The 24,977-nt window shown below is 41.4% G+C and overlaps 2 protein-coding genes across 2 annotated transcripts; one reads left to right on the top strand and one right to left on the bottom strand.

Moving 5' to 3' along the window:
- Positions 1-5,560: 5,560 nt before the first annotated feature.
- vtg2 (vitellogenin 2) lies at positions 5,561-19,848 on the bottom strand. The gene is made up of 35 exons (XM_085382981.1): positions 19,733-19,848; positions 14,496-14,659; positions 14,154-14,174; positions 13,901-14,052; positions 13,552-13,803; positions 13,290-13,451; positions 13,052-13,200; positions 12,814-12,964; positions 12,568-12,725; positions 12,324-12,489; positions 12,118-12,243; positions 11,814-12,032; positions 11,488-11,705; positions 11,296-11,393; positions 11,084-11,208; positions 10,852-10,956; positions 10,622-10,741; positions 10,351-10,534; positions 10,161-10,254; positions 9,882-10,067; positions 9,633-9,783; positions 9,335-9,551; positions 8,457-9,235; positions 8,323-8,367; positions 8,175-8,243; positions 7,877-8,083; positions 7,651-7,793; positions 7,325-7,463; positions 7,092-7,221; positions 6,797-6,980; positions 6,611-6,705; positions 6,423-6,517; positions 6,130-6,295; positions 5,828-5,989; positions 5,561-5,736 (listed from the first exon to the last, which is right to left on the bottom strand). Exons 2-35 carry the CDS (start codon positions 14,533-14,535, stop codon positions 5,627-5,629), a joined length of 5,418 nt encoding a protein of 1,805 aa, XP_085239107.1. The 5' UTR covers positions 14,536-14,659; positions 19,733-19,848; the 3' UTR covers positions 5,561-5,626.
- Positions 19,432-24,966, top strand: ctbs (chitobiase, di-N-acetyl-). The gene is made up of 7 exons (XM_085382977.1): positions 19,432-19,713; positions 21,780-21,918; positions 22,747-22,955; positions 23,244-23,415; positions 23,508-23,605; positions 23,864-24,025; positions 24,541-24,966. Exons 1-7 carry the CDS (start codon positions 19,600-19,602, stop codon positions 24,727-24,729), a joined length of 1,083 nt encoding a protein of 360 aa, XP_085239103.1. The 5' UTR covers positions 19,432-19,599; the 3' UTR covers positions 24,730-24,966.
- The last annotated feature ends 11 nt before the right edge of the window (positions 24,967-24,977 follow it).

Here is a 24,977-nt window from a genome sequence, read left to right as displayed (position 1 = left end):
TAATTCATTCATAATTCACAGCTTTGAACTTTTCTAGCGTCTAACTCAGTTGGATGTGTATTTAACCTGCTAATTCACTGGTAGGCCTACAAAGTCAAAGTTGCACCAGATAATCTAAATAAAAGTGGTAAGTCATACTTGCAGGGGTGGATCTAGAAAGGTGGCATGTGCCACCCCAAAATGATCCCTTGCCAGCCCTAGTGCCACAAGGTATCTTACCAACGTGTACATAATAAGCAAATACTCCTGTGTGCTATAGACTACAGTATACACACCTACTTACTGTTTTTTGTTTGTTTGTTTTTGTTCAGCCTGCGTCTGTTAATTAATTTGTGTTAATTAATTACAGCTCAAACGGCAAAAAATGCACGTGCTCTTTGCCAGCCCGTTCCCAGCCTGTAACCAGCACGCTATGCTGTTAAGGGCGATCATTGGTTAATGGTAGTCATATGACTGATGCAAGCCAGTCCTTTTATTGAGCAAAACTGTGATTAATAGTTAAATATTACTGTTGAGGGGCACAGACAGGACTCCACACACACACACACACACACACACACACACACACACACACACACACACACACACACACACATAGTGCCTTTTCTTAGAACCATTGGGGGGGTTACGATGGGAGGTGCTTGTGTTGTTGTGTATTGTAACAGTTTGTCAATAAATAGCTGCGAGGAGAGCTGCTCTTTGAAGGATTTGGGCTGGAGACAGGTGAGGAGCATTGCTCCACTGCCTGTTTCTGACCAAAGCTCTCCCTCGCTAGCGAGTTAAAAAAGACTGGTTGAAGATGTTCTGTTTTGTCTTGTGTTCTTCATGAGGAATAAGTCTCTAAACTAGCGGGCCTGTGGAAACACAGACCCAACACTTTTATTACCAAGTTGAACCTGCCAATTAGTTTTGGTATGAATTACTCTTCCAAGATGAAGAGCATGCTTAGATGTCCTAACTAGGCCTTCCTGTTTTTTGTTTTTTTTTACTTTCACAGTGCACTGAAAGTTTTGTTTGGTCATGCAACATGCAGCACTTGTACATAAAAGGCCAAAGCTGACTGTACTTCCTCAGGAGGCTGAGGTCCTTCAACATCTGCAGGAAGCTCCTGAGGATGTTTTATCAGTCGGTGGTTGCAGGAGTACTGTTCTATGCTGTGGTGTGCTGGGGGAGCAGCACAGCAAAGAAGGACTCATCCTGGCTGGAAAAACAAATCAGGCTGGCTCTGTGGGGAAATCCTCTAGTTGAAAATCCTGTTTAAAAAAAGCACTTGTGACAATTGTGTTGGTGACAGCTTTTGTTATAATATCAATAATATTCATATGAATATGGGATACTGTTACATGTTTGCACAGACTTTTGTGGAATATGGAGACACTCCTGGCATTATATGAGCAAAGTGAGACTCATTTTTTAGGGTTGGTGGAGATGAGTGTGAAGATCCAAACAATCCCTGTCAGTGATGGAGAAGCTTTGATGGAAATATTTGGTAAAAAGTTCACCAGCATGAAGGAAATGAAGTTTCAAACTTTCCTTAGGAGGAGCCCAGCACGCCTGCTTAAAGAAAAGTGAGTGTGGCGATGTGGATGCTTGCAGCGACTGCTGTATAAAGGCCATCCTGCTACACATGAAACACATCAGAGTCATAATTGTTATTTTAGTCACGTGTTTGTTTATTATCCTTATTGTTTTATCTGGGACTGTTTGCAGACATCTCAGAGAGAGGAGACACCAGCATCTGAACAGAGACTCAAACCAGCAACCTGCAGCTCCCTGCTTGGCTGCTCCAGTTTTCTCCTCACTCGTGTTGCCCACCAGTGATTTCTAGCTGCCCACCCACACAGCAGGCTAGAATATGCGCTGAGCCTCAGCACCCAATACTTGGACATGTTTTCTTTATTAAATAATGAACCAGACCCCAAAAGTAAACAGCTGTTATTGCTAGGCAACGGGAGCAGCATTTGGTGATGCAGCACCTGACATTCCTGACCATGTGGGCGGAGCATGCATGAAATGGAATGTTTAGTAGAACTGTGCAACACAAGCACTTAGTTCCAGCATGTTTCATTGTATCCAGACACAGCTAGAGACACATCTACAGCAGCATCTCTGTGCAGGACAAACGACAGTTGACGAAGAAACATCGAAAACTTCACTTCACTCCTCTACAAAACGTTGGCTCCTTTGTTTAAAAGGCCAAAATGAATCAGGGGAGAACGAGAAGAGGATCGGCAAGTGCTTCACCTCACAATTCAGTACAGCTGATTAACCTGCAAGAAGAACTTCAAATGATACAGGCTGAAAATTTCAAATTAAAAGAAGAGGCAGAAAAATCAAGAGGAGAAGCTAAAGATTCAAAGTTTGAAACTGATGTAGTATTGCAGGAATTACTGCATGTGGGTCTCAAACTTAAAGGAGAGAAAATGGGAAAACAACAGGCAGAAAAGGAGAATGAAAAGATGAAGAAAGAACTGTTGGAAGCTCAAAAAGCATTGGAGGAAGAGAAAAGCACAGCACAAGAAGCCAAAAATAAATATCAAACTGCAAAGAAGGAGGCAGGAAATGTGATGCAGGAATTACAGGAGGTGCAGGAAGCTTTTGAAGAGGGAAAAAGGAAAATGCAGTTGGCAACTCAAGAAGCTGCAAATGTAACAGCTGAAGCTGAAACACTAAGAAAGGAATTACTGCATGTAAAGCAACAACTTGAAGAGGAGAAAAGACGTAAAGATGAGGCAGAAAATGAGATTGAAAATTTGAAGAAAGAATTGTTGGAAGCTCAAAAAGTGTTGGAGGAAGAGAAAATTAAAATACAGGAAGCAAAGAAAGAAATGGAAGATACAAAGAGTCACACTGAAAACATGAAGAAGGAACTGATGAAAGTGCAAGAAGAACTTGCAGAAGAGAAAATTGAGGTGAAGGTATTCAAGAAAGAAATGACGGTGACCAAGAAAGACTGCAAAGACGCACTGAAAGAAATGCGAAAGCACAAAAAGGAAGCTAAAGAGCTCCTCAAACACAAAGGGAAACTGGCCAAACAGCAGCTGAAAGAAAAATTTAAAGATGCCGAGGAGCAGCTCAACAAGACCTTAAACGAACTGAAGGCAAAAGAAAAAGAAAAGCAAGCTGAGGACAGGAGGGGATTCTGGAGCAGACTGCTGAGAAAGAACTGACCCAGCAGCATCAATAGTTTCTTCCCCCTCTCTCCACCTTTCTTTCATCCCATCCTTCTTCTTGGGACGTTTGCTTGTTTTTTAAAAACTGAAATGCACAAATAAAATTGCCATAACTTGACCTCATGTTGCCTGCTTCTTTTCTTGTGTGTCTGTGGATGTAAAACAGTAACACACTTTCTGCTCTGTGTCTTTAATTGTAAATAAATGCAATATGTTTTCATTTTAAAATGCAGTGCAAAAAACTTCTGCTCTGAATCTTTTTTTTAGCAAAAAGCTTTTTTTTGCCTGTTGTGGAAGTTTTCCATTTAAATAAAGCCTGCAGACGAGCGGTGAGCGGTAGCTAACATTCTTTGATCGAACACACAAAGAACAGACAACCAAGCTTGATGAAGTCCCTGCATGACCGCGGGACAGACGGTCAGCAGAGTCTGAGCCCAGCATGGCTCTCAGTTAAATATCTCCAGGAACAAAAGGCAGTACACAGCTGTTTCACACCTTAAGGTTCACACTCCCTTGCTGCCTCCCAGAGTCCTCAAAGAGACAAAAGACTCTTCCTGTGGAGTTGTCTGCTTCCCCCAACTTCCTTACTACACCCCCACCATTTGTCTTACTGTATGAGTGTGAGACATGTTAAAATCCAGTGGCACCAAGGCATCATACAATAAAATAATGTGATTAATACATAAGTAAAAGAAATTCCTATACATGCCCCTTCCTGATTTCTCATGTTTTAACATGTTTGTTACACTTACATGTTTCCAATTTCAAATGTTAACACAGATGTTCAGAGTAAATACAGATTGTAGTTTTTTAAATGATGATTTCATTTAGTTTGGGGAAACAGCTCCAACTTTACCTCATGTAGAAAAAGTCATTTCCTTCTAAACCTAATAAGTGGTTTTGTCATTAGAGGATGTAGAGAGCCATAGCCCCGCCCCCAGGGCATGAAGCAGGCATGGAGGAGATCCAGGCCCCAGACATCCAGAGGCCCCAGAGTTTGAGAACCCAAGGAGGACCACCGGAGGGGCATCCGTGCCACCCTCCTGGGAAGAGCTGAGGAGAGCCCCAGGTGAGGGGTCACCCAGTAGCCACGGAGCAGAAGCCAGAGTGAACTGAGCCGCCGGCCCAGAGGCCGGAGGCCCAAAGGGCCCCCTTTGCCCCGGAAGAGGCCTGACCAGGCAACAGGCACCAGGCCCTGCCAAGTAGTCACCGGGAGTGAGCTGGTACATACCTGAGCGCCCAGCCCTGGACACAGGTAAAGGGCGGCACAACGAAATACTTTTCTTTGTTATTCTCATTTTAAATGTCTAATTTTTAATAAATAATTATCTGAATCTTACAACCAAAGTTTTTATCTGATGTAAAACGTATAGAAATCATATATAAATACCAATAAGACTGTACATCACTGTCACAACAGCGTTTGTTTTCATTCAAAGGCCGATTTTTTGTCCCAGTCCAGCCCTGAACGTAGTCAAAAATGGCCAATTATATTTTGGACCTCAGAGGGTTAACCCAACAAATCATAAAAAATTAGGTTTAAATTTTTATTCGTGACAGTGTAAACTTGTGTAAATTTAAGCATGTAACAATCAGATTTTTTCTAACAAAAAACAAGTTAGACTTGAGTTTGTAAACAAACCGCCCCATGTTGTGTTGCTTTCTGCAACTTAACATGCTATACTTATTGGGCAGGTTGTAGACAGGTCCCTGTTTACGGCTACATTATAATGATGTGAATAAGCCAACCTTCCACAAATCAAGGAGTGCACTAAAAGGGTCTCTTTCACTTGTACCATGATAAATGTTCCTAAACTGCTTAGGTTGTATTACAAATGTAATTTTAATGTGAGCTCATGACTACTGTGCTTACAAAGATTTCATGTTACTGCAAAATGTGCAACAAATACATACAAGAAGAGGATGAGCAGATTTCTTTTAGAGTTTCTTTAGTAATCCATTTTTATCTAGTTTAATCTTACTCTGTAAAATCACTTTGATGTATTTTATTTACATTTTTATTGGGGGTTTTTTGTATTTATTGCATTTCTTTAAGATTTTAATATTTTGAGCTCCTTACTGTATTATATCAAGCTTTTTACAAAACATTTTATTGCATTTGATTTTGATTTATTTTACTTTTCTTTAATTTTTCTATTCAGTTTTGCTTCTTTTGAGTAGACTTGACCTCACTGACATCTGTTTGTCATGTTGCATTTTTTCAAATTTTGGTTTCTGTGACTAACTTTTGGGACAAATTAAGTTGATCTTATTTATGTTTTGTTATAATAAAGAATAAGGAAATAATAATAATAATAATAAAAGATGAGCACAACAGTTTCATGCTTCACATGCTTTTCCAATTTATTTAAGTTTACAAGTTGAGCCAAAGCTAATTAACAACACCTGTCTAAAACAGAAAACAAAATGTCATGTGGCCGAAGGCAATGAGCTCAAGCACACTGAGGAGTGCAGCGACAGGCCAGGTGGGCTTCTGCAGTATCCCTCAGGTCGATGCTCTTCTCGAAGAAGCTGCTCAGACCAGAACGGTTCACAGTTGTTTCTGCAACAGTGAAAAAAGAGAAGTGATTGGAGACTGTACGTGATACTAAAACAGAGATAATGTTTTTCAAAGAAGCTTTCTTGCAACTCACCACTGGGCAGGCAGTGAAAGCCAACGTTGACGGTAGTGGTTCTCACTGGGATACAGCCGGGCAGGCACTGCAGCACAGGCTCAACAGAGTAGCATTTGGACTCCACACCTTCAAAGACCACCTGCTTCTCCAGCTTCACAGATTCCTGCTTGATGGAACACTCTGGAAGAGTGTAGAAGGTGAAGGTAAGTATTGTATGTGTGCATTGTTTGATGCCAAATATTCATTGTTTGTGTTGTGACAGTTTGCATTGCAGGTAATGTTCTCTTAGAGAAAGGTCAAGGAAATATTGCAAGGATTACCGGAGGGATCACGGCAGGTGTTTGAAGACAGAACCCAGGAGTGGGCGTAGCTGATGGCATCCTTGGTCACCTGTTCACTGGGTGTGCGGTACTCATCTCCGACATTTCCGCTTGCCGTTCCACAGGCTCCACAAGTCTTTCCTTTCATCCAGTCTGCAATTTTAACCTGAAATAAAAAAGTTCAGATATTAGTACAATGTAGATTAAAGCAGGTATACAAATAGGAAATTGCCTCAGAAAAATAATAAATATGCATATTAGATATATGTATTATCAGCATTTTTTTGTATTACCCTCATCTCGTTGAAGCCAAGGAAGACCTCCTGAAGACCATGGCTGGGTGCAATGAGAGCAATGCCTTCATTTAACTGTCTGATCTGTATCTTACCTAAAGTAAGTGCAAATATGTATAAGCATGGTTTCAAATGGCACAATCTGGCAGTTCAATATTTTTGTTAAATTAAAAAAACAAAACAAAAACCTGATGGATGCAGGTATGGCAGGTTGCTTTTAGGGATTTCAACTCCGTTAACCATCACCACAATAGCGTTGTTCTTCCGATACATGTCCACATCGCTGTTGAGAAGCAGTTCAAATACATATGATTATTTTTTGGCTCACAGGCTGACCATTATTTCTTTTCCACATAAATCCTGGCTGCTCTTACATGTCTGAAATCTTAACATTGATCTGGTTCTGATCCTGTATTTGGTCTTTCTTCAGCAGAACCATGAATTTGAGTTCTGGTGTGCAATCCTGAGCCAAGACCTGGTAGCACGAGTGTGGCAGCTCATTTCTAGCTTCCTTGTTGTTGAATGTGGTCAGTGTGTTGTTGATGAGGGAGCATTCAACTGAAATGGAACGAAAAGGAAATCACAAGTCAAATCACAGAAATATGAAATCTGTTTTGGGTTTTTTTGTTGTTGTTTTTTGTTAAAAAAAAAACATTAAAATATTTTTACCTGCGTTAGCTTTGGTAACTAAATAGGACATCTTGTCAGCCCAGTTGTCCCGGGATGCTTGCAGCTCGGCGGCAGTGTTTCCAATAGGTAAAGCAACAGGTAGACACATCCCACGCTTGTAAAGGATCGCCTGGAATATTAAACAGTCAGAAAGTAGTTAGAAACACTCTGAGTGACAAAGTGCATTGCAAACATTTTCAGTGCATACAGAAGAAGGGGCAACAAAACTGTACCTTTGGTGTGTGCATCACAATATTCATTCTTGTCTCAGTAGCAACAGCTACAGTCATTTTGATCTGATTACGAGGATTCTTGGCCTTTGCGTAGTTTACTCCATATGCTTGACCAATAGGGACCATGGATTTCCACACCCTAGACAAGCATAAAGGTTACTGAGTGTTTTATAAAGCTTTTATCAGTTTTCAGTACAAACGACAGGTTCGAGAGGATGTCAGAAGAAAGTAATTGCTATGCACTGCCATCTGCAAAATGTCTGCAAAAGCTTTTTGATAAAAGCACTGATTATATGCATGAATCGAAATAATGTCCACAGCTTTACCTCTTTGCGTAGTGCTTTATGCTTCTTGGCAGTTTGTCCCAGTTCAGCTTCATGCGGGCTGCGGGCTCATGGCCCAAAAGACCAGTTTCAGCTATAATCGTGATGGAGTATTGCTTGCAATCAACACCCCAGGATATCTTGGCCTAAAATAAATTTCAGTGAGTTAAAGCCTAAGCATCATACCTAATTTTAGTTGGTTACTTCCTCATAAGTTCATTATGTTTACCATCAGCTTGTGCGGGCTCAGCTGCACAGCGTCGGCACAGATTTTCCAGTTGTCCTTCTCAGCGACTCTGGCAAAAATCAGCTGCACTCTGTTGGTCTGTTTGTCCAGGTAAGCTGCTAGCTGGTATCCCTGGACCTTGTGGTCGACTCTCACGGCACGGATTGCAATGGACATGGCAGGAGTGAGTGTGTTAGCGAGGTACTTGGCCTAAAAGTGAAAACCAGAGGTTGATATTAATAATTATGTTTATTCCCAGTTTAATGTGTAACACCGTAAATATCTTCATTTGACTGATCACCTTATTGTAGATGGAATCGAAGCTGCGGGCACTGCTGTGACTGCTGCCACGCTGTGTGGAGATGGCGTGCTGCAAACAAGGAAACCACACATTTAGCCTGCTTAAACAGAAGACATGACGGAGCTTTGATGTGATGCCTAATAATTACCCTGTGGACGTGGTTCTTTCTGAACTTCAAGGCCAGCAGTTGTTGCTGTAATAGGAAAAGAATTGTAAAATAAGTGCCCCACATTCCATAAAATTCCACACACGTCTGCATGCTGCGAAGAGAGGATGACTCACCTTGGACTGAGCACTGCGCCGAGAGGACCTAGAGCTTGATGACTTGCTGTTGCTGCTCTTGCTGTTCTTGCTGTTCTTGCTGTTCTTGCTGTTCTTGCTACTCCTGCTGCTGCTGCTGCTGCTGCTGCTACTGCTGCTGCTGCTGCTGCTGCTGCCAGGTGGCCTGAGCAAGTATGAAGCACTGGAGCTGTTCACTCTGGTTCTTCTGCTGCTGCTGCTGCTGCTGCCAGATGTCCTGAGCAAGTATGAAGCACTGGAGCTGTTCACTCTGGTGGACGTCGTGATAATAGGAGCAGCAATGTCAGCCATCTTAGGTCTGGAGCGAGAGGAGGACCTAGAAGAAGATCTGGAAGATGATCTGGAAGATGATCTGGAAGATGATCTGGAAGATGACTTGGAAGAAGATCTGGATGATGAAGAGGAGGAAGAGGAGGAAGAGCTTGAGGGAGAGCGGCTTGACTGAGAGCTGCTAGACTGGGACTTTCTGGAGCGAGACCTATGGGAACGAGAGCTGGATGACTTGGAGCTGCTGGAGCGGGAGCTGGATGAAGAAGACTTGCTGGAGCTAGAGCTGGATGAAGAGGAGCTGGAGGAGCTGGAGGAAGATGATGTGGTGTTCTTGAGACCAGGTGCCAGTATTTTCTTGATTTTCAAGAGGACATTTTTATCCTCAAGAGCTTCCTCCTCTTCGCTCATGTCAATCGCTTTAATCATATTTTCTGCTGCTTTATCTCCGACCTGAATCTCAACTTCAATCTTCTCAATGACTGGTCCAGAAGCTGGAATATAAATTAAAGAATAATAATTAAAAACAAAAACAGGACTTTTCCACAATGTTTTGCAAATTTGTTAGGTTAAAGCTTCAACTTCAAGTTCACCTGGAGCAATCCTAACAGAAGCAGCATGCTTTCCCATCAGAGCGTAGAGAGGGCAGTCTCTGATGTAGGCAGCATTGTGAGATTCAATCTCAGCGTAGGCCTTGAATCCTAGCATTCTGCTTGAAGCACGGACTTTCTTCCTGTAGGTTTTAGGGAATTTCATTTTCCTCCCAATCTTACGTGGCAGGTCAGCAGGAATGATTTCAGATGACGCAGACTGTAAAACCACAGCAGAGATCGCCACGTTTATTTCAAAAAGTTAAATGTTGAAAATAGGAGGCAAGTGAACCAAACTTACCATTCCACCAGTTATAGATGATGCCATTCTGGAGATCTTTGAGTTGAGAGAGGCCTTTGAAAGTTGTGATGCAGCTTCAGATGACATCAGTGGTGTGCTTCTTGCGACTGGGAGGTCTTCCACATTTCTCGCAATGGCAACCGTCTCAGCGCTGTATGAGAGAAAAAACCCCACCCAATAAAAACAGATGCCGAAAAGGACCAAAAATCTTTGAAATGCATGGCAATTAGTGACAAGGATGGAACATACTGTGCAGATGCAATTGTGTTAATGCCCTGGAGAGACAGGAACTCAACCTTGAAGTGGCCCTTAACAATATCAATCCTTGCTTTCATCTGTGCAGGAACAGCTGTGTAAACTTTGGCTTTTGTCATCACTGCAGCCTGGATTAAGGCGGTGTTCACACCCATGACTGCATAGGTCTGTATGGCAACACTGCAAAAAGACAGAAAATATTTATTCATTAAGAGTTATCTCTGAATTCATTCATTAAACTGCGGAAAAGAAGCTTCTCAAGCTGTTGTGTACCTTGGAGCAACTGTAGCCCTCAGTTGAATATTGGACTCCACAAGCTGGGAAACCCGGTAGTTGACAGGCAGAGGTGGTGACACAGTGGCTTGGACTAGCAAAAGAACACAAGAGAACAATATATTTTTCATATCAATATCAATATATTTTTACCTTTTGTAAACTTGTAAACTGTCCAAATGAAACTTACCTTCAATGGATGCAGCAGTCACAGCAGATGTAATGAGGCTGATCTCCATGGGCAACCCAACAGTGGTGGGAAGGATGCGACGGAGCTCACCGAGCAGCATTGGTTTAGCAAAATGTGTTGCGTAACCAGACATCATAGAATTTACAGCATCTCTGAACATGTTTCTCAAAGGTCCACTTGCAAACTGTGAAGGCAACGTTGCTTATTAGTTTCAACTTAACATAATGCATCATTACTAAGAAACCATATGAGGCTGTGGGAGAAACCGTACCTGGATAAGCTGGTCAACCATGGATTTGTCAATGTTGACAAATGCAATTTCTTGTCCGAAGAACTTCACATACATAGAGGCCAGGGCCTGGCTCGAAGGATTAGCCCTCCACTCATAAAGCTATTGTGGGAATAAATTAGGTTAAAAACAAGTAAAAGAAAAGTCAGCTCTCGTAAAGAAAATGTGCCTCAGAATCCCATTTTCACTCTTGCCACAGTAGTTCAACTTACAGCTCTCATGGCTTGTTTAATCTTGGTGATCCTGTCTGCATTCTCAGAATTTTCATGTCGTCTTTTCAAAAGAGCCTCCTGGATTCCCTCAGTCCTCACTCCAACCTGAAAAGTACGTTATTGAATGCATTCGAGTGCAGATACTGAAAAATGTATGGTTTACATATTGAAGCCATTGAATTGCATTGCCGAGTGTTTTTTTAGTTACTTACTTAACATTTAAACGTCTTACCTCAAAAGCATCAACATAAGCTCCGGCCATGTAAGTACGGGCTTTGGCCATAAACATTCTTGGTAACACGGTTGCAGCGTCATTAATGAAGACGGCGCTGGCGGCAGCACCCATCATCCAGGCATCTGGCAGGCAAATGGATAAACATCATCACACCACATGCACAAATCTAAGGTGTGCAACAGCGGGTTATTTATCTGCTATCGTCTTACTGTTATAGGTATCCACATGGAAGGCTCGGCTGTAGCGGAAGTTCAGTCTGCCTAATTTGGGGTTGAGGAACCTCAAGGCAACAGTACATGCTGCAGCACTTAAAATAGAACAAGGGGATATTTGAGATTCGATAGACTAGCATGCATAGATATAAAGCATCTTAGAAACATGAAAATCATTTAGGTTCTTACACAGAAGCGTGGTCAGGGGATGTGGTCTTGGCCATGGCCTTCATGTAAGAGTAGACAAAGCTAACGACCTGCAGGTTTTTTTCTTTGATCAAGGCTGTGGAAATGCTAGCTGCTAGACCCACGGGGAGCTTAGTCTCAAAGAGCACCATGGCAGCAACCATACGGAGTTCTGCGTGGAGATGCTTTTCCATGAGCAACTGAGCAGCTATTTCCTGGACCTAATGAGAAAGACCGATTACTATAGCCCCAACTGAACACTGCACACAAAATAGGTCTCAAGTATATTTATTGCTATTGATGGTAGGAATCAGAAAATGTAGTCTCACCATCTTGGGTTCCCTCTTTGCAATTCTCCTCAGAGCTAGAACAGCGTCGACCTGAACTTTGGGTGGGACTCGGGCAGCAGCACTGCCAAAGCCAGGCAGGAACTTCATGATTGTCTTAAGGCTAGCAGGATGTCCAGCGTTATCCAGGCATTTGAGAGCGACAGTGAGCTGATCGATGTCACCTGTTTCAACAGCCTCCGCAACTTGTCTATGTACAGGCTGTGCAAGAATGTAAAAAAACATTAAAGCCACTGATGTCTAAATTGAACTTTAGCAGAATAAAACATGTTCAAATAATACATACTGTCACAAGATCAGATGAGCAAGAATGCTGCGCTTTACAGAACCTGGAAATTACAGTGCCCCAGCCCAGCATCACAATCTCGTTGAGCACAGCGTTACGTTTCACTCTGTGGTTCTCAGCCAGGCTCTGAAAAGTGGTGAAGACACAATATAAAACTGATTTCATGTCACTGCAAATATATAGGAAAGCTTAAAAAAAATACTTACTCTGACAAGTTCGATGGTTTTCTGGTCAGGTGTCACAGAGTGCAGACATTCCAAGAGAGCCATAGCAGCTTCAGTCTCACTTAGCTCATTAGCAAGGAGCTTCTCCATGAGGAACTTAAGAGCAGCATGAGTGCGAAGGTGGGGGACAGCATTCATTAACCAGTACCTGGGAAAGAGGAGTACAATCCCATTATCCGTGTCATGTTAGTTTCTTGGGCCTTTACTGAATCAAAGCTGCACTTACCTGTGATCAGGTCTAGATTTAAACTGAGCCCAGAGGGACTCAATAGTCTCGACTCTGGCCACACGCATCAACTGGATGAGCTCAACAAACTTCAGAGGGGCATCTTCATGGACCTTGGCCACGTTGGAGGCTACCAGGTGGTTCAGAGTGCTGACAATCTGTGAGGAAACAAACAATCCAGATGAAAAGGTTTGTGGATACAGGGTGAATTCAGAAAAGGCTTTTTCCAAGTAAATGCTGCAGTACCTGAGCCTCGGCATGGGTGACCCTCAGAAGATGGATGGGTGTCTGGAGAATCTCGCTGCCGTGCTCGTACTGCAGGGATCCGCGGTGAACATAGGTGTATCTGGCATGATCCACGGGGGTGTTCTCGATATCCAGGAAGGTCAGAATTTGCCTGTGAGGGGAGATAATCATTCAATCAATGTGGCACGATGCTTATAAATCTGTAATGAAGCATAATATTTTAGTTTAAACCACATACTTAGACTCCATCTGAGCGGCGCCATTCAAAATGTTGAAAGGTGAGAACTCGATGACCTCTCTAGCAACAGCCTCCATAATCAGAGAACCACTGGGTGCTGGCTTCATGATGTAGTTATAGGAAGCAGTTCCCTTCAGGCTCTTTCCTCTCTGCAATTATAAAACCAACGCAATCTTCAAACTGCCAGCATGAAGACTTCTAGAAGAGAGATTATGAAACAACTAGAAAATGCCCTTACAGCTTCACAATCATGGCATTTCTCTACGTGTTCCAAGCCGACGTCCTTCATGATTTTCTCCTGGCAGTGGTTCAGGTCCTTGGTCTTGGTCAGATGAATGCGTTCGGCCCTCATGTCCTCCCTGATGACATAGTTGGTCTTGCACACACCGTGAGCACCAGACTAGATCACGAAATACAATCAAAATATAGATTGTTGTTATTTTCCGTCAGTGTTCAAGCATTTTGTATGAAGGACCTGATGAAAGCGAATTTTTTTGTACCTCTTGCATCTCATAGACATTCTGTGTCTTCTTTACATTCAGCTGCAGGAGGTTGATGATTCCCCTGTAGATATTCAGCACTGTTGTGGAGACACCAGCCGGTGCAGACACTCTCCCGACAACGCCATTTGTATACTCAAACTTGATCGGTGTCGAGAGCTGAGTAGCCAGGGCTGTGGTGAGCTTGGTGGCCGGATGGAAAGGATCTTTGGGCCAGATGCCACTGTACTCCAGCAACTGAGGGTCTACAAGCTGCAAAAAAAAAGAGGAGAAAGAGAGAGAAACAAGCTATGTTTCAAGTTGTCTGTTTCAATAATCTTTCATTTTAATTCTGCCTAGTGATCTGTACCTTCAGAATGTAGTCGTTGGCACTTGTTGCACTGATCAAAACTTTGCTCTGGATTTTAACCCCAGCTCGAGCCAGGCCCTCTTCAGGCAAGCCGCCCATAAGAACCGCTTCATATTTGTACATGTAGGTCTTAACAGAAGCGAATCCTGGGGCTGTAAAAACAGAAAAAGAAACAAAGTGCATTTCTAAGATGAGGGAGAAGCTTTCTCTATTAACTGCCTTTTGTGTTTAACATAACAGGACAACAACATACCCAAGTTGGACTGGTCCCCCACTGTAACAGGAGAAGAATAAATGTTAATTTGGTGTCACAAATGACAAGAAATAGGGAAGAGAATTTGTAAAGGGATAATGATACTAATTTATATAAAATTTATGCTATTTTGCCAGAATGTGCTTAACATTTGGCAATTAGCATTGTTATATTCTGGCAGCATTAAACTGCTAGCACTGGCAGTAACAATTCTTCTCAGCTGCAAGTCTATTGAAATTCTTATTCTTAGTTGTTATCTAATTCTTAAAAAAGACTGTTTTTTCAGAAGATGAATTTTTAGTTCAATTTAACAACATTTAGTTGTAAATAATTCCTACTCACCTGCGAGAGCCACAGCAAGAGCTAGTACAAGCACCCTCATGGCTGGTGGATGTGAGGATCTGCAGGCAGAGGCGTCCTTTTTAAGCAGATTTTTTGCTGACGTTGCCCATCAAATGTATCATTAACTAAATGCCGGCTGTCTTTGGTGTTGATGTGACCATGCCCTGATCATACAGATTAGACAAAGTAAATAAACTAATAGGAAACATCACAGATGTGACAAGTTGTATTGACCTGGCTCTTACCTTTCACAAATTTCCAGAGATTTCCCAATGTCGCAATTACAAGAATATGTTTTTCTTCTATAGCACTTCACACATTTTAAACACAATCGGTTTTCTAATCTTAAGCATTTCGCTATTTTCATAGGTATTTTAATTTATGAATGAATAGAAATATTAGCATACCAATATTTCAACATCCTTAGAATTAGCTTTATGTGTCCACTGTTTTCAATAAGCGATTTATCTCAAACCATTGGTTTTTTTGGTGAGATGCTTTAAACAAAGGTGGACAAAGGTTAAATAATTATCTCTCGCAGATATGATTTGTTTCCACTTAGTAATTCAGTGAAATGTCAGTGTGCCCTGGCAGGCGACTTTTTCACAGTCATGTCATCTTGCTCCTGCGACTGGCCATGACCAAGAGCACCTTTCAAAAGTCAAGCCAACACATGTTGACTTAACAACCGCTGTCACGGGTTTTTTTAAGAAAAGAAATTATCTAATTTAATAAAACTCAAATGAGTAATAAAAAAATTATATTGAAATTGTGAGTTCTGTTTTGTCTTGGGGCGGATTTGGGATGCCAGGAACAGCTTATAAGGCATCAACAGATATAAAAGCTCATGCACACATTTTCAGAGGCCATTAATATACTTAAAAAATAAGTGAGAGTCGAGTGACAAATTCAAATGCAGTGTAGTTTTAAAAAATTCAATACATTAAGGCCATATGTTTTCTCTAAATGTGTTTGATAAATATTAGAACAAGAAACAAAAAGCAATAAAACTCATTAAAAAACCCTAAATTTAAATCTACTAACAGAAAATTCAAAAAGGATTCAGACCACAGACTGGTCAGGACTTATTGAGGCACTACGTATCCACATGTATTGATGGCATTTTGTAACTACTTATTAACTGATCTGTGTTTTCTCATTTAGATGGAAATTGTTTCAGTGAAACACACTCACACTTCATGATTTTGTGAATTGCAAAATTATTTTGCAGATAATACAAAAGAAAGAATATTTCATTCAGATGGGGTTAGCACCACTATGTTTATTTATGGGCGATCGCGGCTCAAAGAGTTGGCTGTTCGTCTTGTAACTGGAAGGTTGCCGGTTCGAGCCCCGGCTCGGACAGTCTCGGTCGTTGTGTCCTTGGGCAAGACGCTTCACCTACCGCCTACTGGTGATGGCCAGAGGGGCCGATGGCGCGATATGGCAGCCTCGCTTCTGTCAGTCTGCCCCAGGGCAGCTGTGGCTACAACCATAGCTGCCTCCACCAGTGTGTGAATGTGAGAGTGAAAGAATAGTGGAATTGTAAAGCGCTTTGAGGGTCTCGAAAAGCGCTATATAAATGCAATCCATTATTATTAACAAAGGGGAAAAGGAAAAGGTTCATGTCTACAAGCATCAGACACAAAGTGTGACAATGAAATCACCACACCTATTCTTCTGCATCACACTTCTTATTAGTGATGGGTCGTTCGCGAACGAAATGGCTCTTAGAGCCGACTCTTTGACGTGAACGACGCGAGCCGGCTCCTTATCGCGAGCCGTCACGTGGTTTTTTTTTTTTCTTTTCTTTCTTTCTCTCAGCCTCTCTCTCGCACTTTTTTCCCGCTTCACTCTGCACGCGGGCCTTGTGCTTTACGCTGGGCAGAGGGGGGAGGGGCGGTAGTTACACTCAGTAGCACAGGAACAGAGCCAGAGAGAGAGAAAGAGAGGCAGGGACAACAACATTAGAAAGGTATAGTAATCATCCACAACTATTTTCGGTTGCAGATGATAAAGGATTGAGAAAGTTTATTCATGCAGGTCCATATGACAGAGAATATGCATGTTCTTTTAGTTTTCATATTATAATTTATATTTAATTGTGTTGTGTGGTAATAACAGGTAAATGAACTTTTTTTTTTAAATCATTTGAATATATCAGAATCAGAATCAGAATCAGAATGGGTTTATTGCCAGATGTTGAGGTTTACAACATTAGGAAATTGCTGCGGTGCTTCAGTGCAAACAATAAGAATTAAAGTGCTATGTAGAAAGAAAGATATGTGCATGAGATATATACATGAGAATAAGAATTATGAGTGCTACGTAGAAAGATATATACATGAGTGCAGGTGGTGATCAGTGCCAGACATGAAATGATGCAGTGACACAGCGTAGGGTCATGTGTTAGTGGCGGGGACAGTCATGTGGTTATTGTTCATGTGTCCAACAGCAGAGGGGAAGAAACTGTTCTTGTGGCGAGAGGTTCTGGTGCGAATGGACCGGAGCCTCCTGCCTGAGGGGAGCAGGTCAAACAGACTGTGTCCAGGGTGAGAAGGGTCAGCTGAGATCCGGGCTGCACGCCGCAGTGTCCTGGAGGTGTACAGGTCCTGCAGAGATGGGAGTCTGCAGCCAATCACCTTCTCAGCAGAGCGCACAACACGCTGCAGTCTCTGTTTGTCCCTGATATATATATGAGTGCCTGTGTATAAATACACAAACAATACACACATGCTTTCAATTGTGTAATTTAAGTGATCTAGTAGCTCTGCTTTGGAAGTTCAGTTCATGCTAGAAATGTGTTTTGGAGTTTGTACGTGTTTTGTCTCTAGGGGCCACCGCATATATTTATATATAAACATATATAAATAAAACCACTTGTTTTTACGTTAGTAATTCCTTTTGTGCATAATTTTATATTATTGTTAATAATAAATTAATTAAAGCAACAAAACAACCTGAAGAGCCGGTTCGGAGCCGAAAGAGCCGGCTCTTTTTAGTGAGCCGAACCGAAAGAGCCGGATCTCTAAAAAGAGCCGGAAATCCCATCACTACTTCTTATCACCCTCAGTGTGAGTCCTGAGGCTGATACCAGCCAGTGTAAACAAGTCCTGGCCTGTTTGTTGGTGCCGCTTTCATTTGTCTCTGTCAGTGAATGAGGACGAGGTCACGTTTCCCAGCCATTATGAGACACAGGCTAATTTCAGGTCTGCCCCCCTCCCCTCCCCTTTTTGACTTGTACACACAATAAATTTATAATATTTTAAATGAAGTTCTACAAGCAATTCACATGTTCCAATAATCTGGTATCCCCCACCCCAACACCTCTGATTGTTTTTAACGTAACTTTTGTGTGCGTTTGTGTGAGTAAACTGTGTGCAAAATTATTAATCCAAGTGTTACAGGGTTATTTATACTGTTGAGATGCAATTATTATTCTATATACAATTATAAAGAATAAATGGATAAATAACGATGCCCAGCAATGCTGGATAAAACTGTAAGTAGATTTGAATCTCTGCTAAAGAAAAATTAATTCCAAAATTATTTCACCAGCTCATTTTTATATTTTCAATAATTAAAATCGGGTAGAAAAAAACATCAATTCATCTAAATCTATTTATTTATTTTTGCTTTTTAGAGATATTCAGTGTTTTGCTCATGACCAGCTGTTCTTGAAGCCAAACAAAAGCTGCAAATTTCACGTTTGAACAAACACCACAATTTGTAATGTTCACGTAATGCCACATTATTACACCCCGAGTACAAAACACATCGTTTCATCTGGTGCCCAACATCTTTAGCAGGTTAGCTTTTGCCAAAATGTCAGACAGTTGTACATTCAGATGCACTAAAAACTGGACACAGCGTGCTGATTGCTGGGAACAACATGCAGAGGGTGACACTGGGAGCAAACACCTCCTCCTCACCCTCACGTACACACAGAGGGTTTTCATTGGACTCCTGACATCTGCTGGCTCTCCTGTGACGGCCTGATTGGCAGATGGTGTGCAGGTCATCACATGCTGATATTGCTCCCTTAGCTGCTGGATGTTTACTTTCTTATCTCTTTGTTACAGTAAAGGTCTCCTCATTTCGACCAGTTAAATTGCCTTCAAAATCCTTAAATTCTTCTTTTCTGTTGTTCATGAACAGATGATTTTAGTTCACATGTGCTGAGTTTTGTGAAAAGTGAGGGAGTGCTCTTGATGCAGTGCCCTGGATCAACTTTTTAGGGACTTTTAAGGAAACACTGATGATAAGGAGTTACAATATTGCTATTATTTGACAATTCTGCACACATAAATGAAGACAGTCCTAGAAACTTGTTTTACATGCATCTTAGAGAATAAATGTCACTAAAAAATTACTTCAAAGATGTGTCACAATAGCACTGGAGCACAGCTATAGACCAATTACAACAAACCATTCAGACCTTTATGTCTTTAGGACATGTATACTTTTGGTTAAGACACATGGTTGTTGTGATCTGGCTTCACAGATAACTATAACTGGGATCCATCTCAATTGAAGTACTGTATATAGTGTTTTTTTGTTTTGTTTTATTTTTTAAATAAAAGGCCAAAGGAAGCACGACACTCGAAATACCTGTATTAAGTTCCCTCAAAAGCCTGCAAATAAAAAGAGACGACTCACATTAAATATCAAAGCTTTCAAGAGTTTCTTTGTAAAGTATTTATGTGGTTCTTTATGATGATCCGAACAGAATAACACTTGATGCAGCGACAAAGACACATTGTGTAACCGATCAAAGGAAGAGAGGGTGATAATGGGTCAGATTGACCCATATCATAATTGGGAAGGTTAGATCAGAGTTCATCATTTGGAGATGTGTTCTGCCCCTGAACTCAAATCTGTCAATATTTGCCTGGTTTACTTTGACCTCTGTTGGCAGCCTGGCCCGCTTTTTCTGTAATATAGAAATATATCTATTTGAAATTTTTCTAGCGACTTGGATTACTTTGTTTTCTGAAGCTGTACAAATAAATGACAAATAAGTTTGTCCCATCTCGCACGCCGTAGGGCAGCTCACAGTCGCACGGGTTCACTCTGCGCTAAAACTTTCCTCTTTCTGCTAAAAATGTTGAGCTTTCTTGTGATTTTGTGCTCGCTCCTGACCGCCTGTAGGTCCAGCGTGTGTCCGTGTGAGAGACCGGAGCTCTGCCAGCAGATCCGCGAGGAGAAAGACTTCGAGGTAAACTTAGTTGACCAACCTGTTGCTGCTAAAACGTGGCCGAAAAAAACAAAAAACCTTTGAACCCTCCGCTCATCGCTCGCAGCCAGAGACATCTGAGACACTTTACAAACAGTGTGGTGGCGTAAATCACGTAAGTGTTGGTGCTGCTGATGTAAAAGCTCATCGGAAACAGGTGAAACGTTGCGGGTTTACTCTGATTACAAATGGCAACAACGGCAATGAGCTAAGGCTGCTGCTTGGTGCTGTCGCCACTGTAATAATAAAAGTTGGTCTTGTGATGGAGGTGTGACTCAGTATCCCCATGATAGAACAGAGAAAGCCCGACTCATAGTGGTCAAAACCATTTATAATTCTTTTTATTCAATCATCTTCCGGAAGAGAGGGAGAGAGCCCTGCACAGCCCAAAGCTCTAACATTAGAATTTAAAAACGTCTCACATACAGGTGTTATTTCGGTACTTTACACGTCACACAGTTTCGATACAAACACTCCTTATATGGTACAAGTTCCTCTTTTCTGTCTGGCTTCCTGTATTTATTAATATACTTGTATATTTCTACACTAACGTCCTGTTTTTCAGTCTGGCTGAGCACAGTTTATGAGTCAAAAGTGGCCTTGCTTTACAAACCTTCATTATTAAAGTACATAAAACAATATAATAAAGAAAATAAGCACTAAGGATATATTAATTACATGACACTACCAGTCCTCTTTAGTGTCGCTTACAGGTGTAAAACTATAAGGCTCGTGGCCCAGATTCGTTTGACAGCTGTTTGACTCTCTCTCTCAGAGACCATCCTCAGGTGAAACTAACAGGGCTCCCAGTTAGGCGAGCTCCCAGCTCGTATGTGTGTCCAGGGACCAGCTCAATAGTCCGCACACACACTGAACCTCGTATTGGTTTCCAGATAATCGCAGTCCAGCCCCATATCATCACACACTGTTCTCGTTACGTGCTCTCAGGAGAACACGGTGAATATGTGGCCCTTTAAAGTTTGTGTTTGGTTCATTATTTCTTTGTTGTATATCAGTGAAAAGCATGATTGTTTCCTCGTAAATGGTGAAACATTTGTAAGGGATATTTGTGCATTTGTGGGTTGTGCCCATGAAAAACGAATACCAAACAGCTTATTCTGCTATCGCACAAACACACATTTGCTTACCGTTTGTGCTGAGTTTATATAAATCTGGGTAACATAGTCTGTTCATTTAATTTAATTTAATTTTATGCTTGTGGTTAATGCTGCATCTATTAACCACAGGCCATTAAAAATTAAGAAAACACCCCCAGAATCTTTTTCTACTTAGGAGCTTGAGGAAACTTCAGTATTCCCCAGTAAGGGTAAAAAAACAATCCCACCAACACTTTATTTTGTTGTTGTTGTTTTATGCCATGAAACATATAAATAGAACTTTTTAGCTCTTCTGTTTCTTCCGTGCTGATAAGAATGTGTCCATACCTGCCTGGAGGTCGCCCCTGATGGAACAATACTCTAAACACAGTATTTTCAGTTCCCATTTACAAGGCACATCAAAGCCCTGTTGGAGCACCAGGGGCTTTTCTGTTAAAGCTAAATATATTCAGCTTCATAAAGTTCCACTGTGAAATAGTGAAGTGCTTTCTATAAACATATGTTTGCTCTGCTGAATGCAGGATTTTGTTGACCAAAAATGATTCGGGCAAATAGTTTCAATAACAGTTTATTTGACATCAGTAGTACAGAAGAAGTGCAGAAGAACGAGGTGGTATTTGTCTACATTTACCTATTTAACCAGGAAGTCTCCAGAGGTTAAAATCTGGTTTTCAGGGGATGCTTGACCAACAATGAACACCATCATAAGGTTACAAAATTATACACTCGGCCATATAACTCTCAGATAATCAGTAAATCCTACTTTAATCTTCAGTTTCTGATTTATTTTTTCAGACAGCTGTTCAGTAGGTATACCAGATGTTCCTTTACACATATAGTACTTAACAGTTCTGACCTTTCAGTAAATCCTCATCATTAGCTTTGCTATTATGCCACTGTATGTGTTTTAATTGTGTGCGTCGTTTTCAGGTGTTTATATTTGACGTGGGTGGGAAGACATGGAAATCCTACAACTGGAGCATGGTAACAACAGTGGCAGCGTTTGGAAAATATGATGCTGAGCTCATGTGTTACGCTCACTCCAAAGGCGCACGGGTCGTCCTCAAAGGTAAGATAACTTTCTTTATTGTACTAAGAGCTGACTGGAGTTTACCTACATGTAACTAAATATCTCTCAGTACTTGCACTGATGTTGTGATAATTCCATATTTCATTTTTCCATTTACGTCTATTTACGTCCTGTGACTGTTCAGTTCACAGCAGCACCCCTCACTACTTTTTATTTTAATAGGAAATTTATTGAAACATATGCAAACATACATGGAATCACAATACACAAAGAACAAATAGATTTTTAAAATTCTAACAAGCTTGAAAGTCAATATTCGGTATTACCACCTTTATTTCTCAGCAAAAAAACCTGAACTTTCTTAAACACGATTTCTTTCTGTCAACACTCACTGCTCTACACCTCTCCTGACCTCCTCCTCTACATACTGGTGATGGTTTGAAGCAAAATACAAATTTCAAATTTGGATTCATAGTTGTAGATAAAGAAATTAGAACAATTTATGCGTCTTTGCCACAGATTGGCAACAAAGTGCCTAAAGATAATATTTAAAATGTGTTGTTTTTTTTCTGACAGATTGTTATGTGTAGACACAACCCCGGTTCATCCCTTGAATTAGCTGCATTTTATGCCCGAGTGATTCATAGGTCAGCGTCTGAAAACGATCAGATACAAGGACTGATGAGTGAACAATCGTCCAAATGTCCAAAGAAAGACTGTTGCTCAAGACAACTTAAATGAATTGCAAGAAAGTCTGGATATAAAGAAACCAGGCGTGGCTCAATACTTTTGCACGGTACTGTATGTGGTGCTTCTTCTCATTGAGTTTTTGTACATTTGTCTATCTTTTTGTGTTATTGGGTAAAGGCGACGTCCCCCTCTCCTACATTGTGGACCAGGACAACAGAACTGCGTGGATAACAGACAAGGTCATGTTGGCCAAGAGTCAGTTTATGGACGGGATTAACATAGACATTGAACAAGCTGTGGAAGAGGGCTCACCGGAGTACTATGCCTTAACATCTCTGGTCAAAGAGACCACTGAGATGTTTCACAGGGAGATCCCAGGATCTCAGGTAAAGCGGAATGACTGGGCACTCGGAGACAACGGTCATTTTCCAAGGCCAGTCTCTCAGTTTGAAATCCATACTAAACCCAGCTTCACCAGTCTTCACAGGACGTGCTTATTTTTCTATATCGTTACAAGCACATCATCCACTATAATTATTTTATCTGAGCTGAGCACTAAATCAGATAAAAAGTCTTTTGGCAAGACTGGGTAAATGAAAAAAGGCCTATGAGCACTTTCTGAGTGATTTTAAAATCATCATCCCGTTGATGTTTACCTTTTCCTGATTCCTCAGGTCTCATTTGATGTCGCTTGGTCACCAAAATGCATTGATAAGCGCTGCTATGATTACGTAACCATTGCCGAATCCTGCGACTTGCTGTTTGTGATGTCCTACGACGAGCAGAGCCAGATCACCGGCGACTGCATTGCAATGGCAAACGCTCCTCTCCGTCAGACACTCGAAGGTTTGTGGCTTTATAGTAGAACAGGAGAAAGGCATGTTGTTGTAAATCTACTTGAGACAATGACATGAAATACTCGGTGTCGTTCTTTGTAGCTTATGACCAGTATTTGAATCTGAAGATCAGTCCAAAGAAGATAGTGATGGGAGTGCCGTGGTACGGCTATGACTATCCATGCCTCAACTTTTCCCAGGTAAGAGATCGTTCATTAAAAAAATAAAAGTGAGGATTCGTTTGTTGTTGAAGGTTTTTGAAGACCAGTGAAAAGGTGTCTCCTCGAATGGGGACACGAGGTTGTTCATTAGGCTGAACAAAGGCGGGATAATGACATTTTTATAGGTTATTAGCCGATAGCATTACTAACCTTGCCCAGTGTGGGCCATATGTGATATAATACGAGGCCACTCCTGCCTGTTATTATAACACACCGTCATTTCTTTTCTCACACCAGGAGGGCGTGTGCTCTATAGAGAAAGTGCCTTTCCGTGGAGTTCCTTGCAGCGATGCGGCTGGAAAACAGAAACCGTACAAGTGGCTCATGAAGCAGGTCAACAGCTCGATGTCAGGCAGCCTCTGGGACGACGAGCAGCAGGCTCCCTACTTCAATTACAAGGTGCTCAATTTTCTTTCATATTTTAAGGATAAATCCTTTTTCTTCTTGAAGTATACAAACGCATGGATAAGGTGTTCAATTAATTATAAAATTAAATGTGCATTTAAATATTTGGGTTTTAGTTCTTTTGCTTCCAGGCGAAATGTTTTAGGTCTCGGACCAAAAAGGCAATATGTGCAAGAAAGGATCTGTGCACTGTTTAGCTCCAGTTAATATTTAAAACAAATATTAATATGCAAACCAAGATTTCGACTGATATGATCATCTCTTCAGGCTTGTGTTCTTTGTTTAAGTTTGACTAGCTTCATGCCTGCGTGGCGCTTGTATTTCAGGGAAGAGCCGTTTATCTGGATGCACTGTTAAAGTACAGCAGTGTCACTTCCCAAACGGAAGGAATTAGCCTTCTGAAACAACTAGAAACATTTCTGCTATTTGCCCTCAGGGTGGATGGACAAATCTTTTCAGACCACAAGATGGCGCTATTATCAAATTTATGTTGTTGCTTCTTTCCTCAGGACCAGGACGGACAGATCCATCAAGTTTGGTACGATGACCCACAGAGTATTTGCCCAAAGGCGGATTCGGTGATGTCTAAGGGCCTGAGGGGTATTGGCATGTGGAACGCCAACATCTTGGACTACAGTGACGATCCGGTCGCCAGGCAACAGACAACAATGATGTGGAACGCTCTTTTAGGATGCTAGCTGTGCATGTGACAAACCATCCCAGAGCCCGCCTCTGTTTGTTGCTAAGTCAACACCTCCCTTTGTAGCAGTAAAGGGGGTATTCGAGGCATACTTGCACTTGAGAGTTAATTGTTTCTTTTATTGCTGCTGCCTTTGACTGGGTTACATTCCTCTTTGCTAAGCGAAATAACTGTGATTCTCTAAAAAGGAAAGCCAGTCTTTAAACGTCCCTACACTGAGCTTACTGAGATTTATGCACTTTTTTA

Source organism: Rhamphochromis longiceps, linkage group LG15 (genome assembly GCF_057381845.1).
Source record: "Rhamphochromis longiceps isolate RC_006_pf linkage group LG15, R_longiceps_female_GT1.1, whole genome shotgun sequence".
Classification (NCBI taxonomy): Eukaryota; Metazoa; Chordata; class Actinopteri; order Cichliformes; family Cichlidae; genus Rhamphochromis; species Rhamphochromis longiceps.
This window is presented reverse-complemented; position numbering and strand designations above follow the sequence as displayed.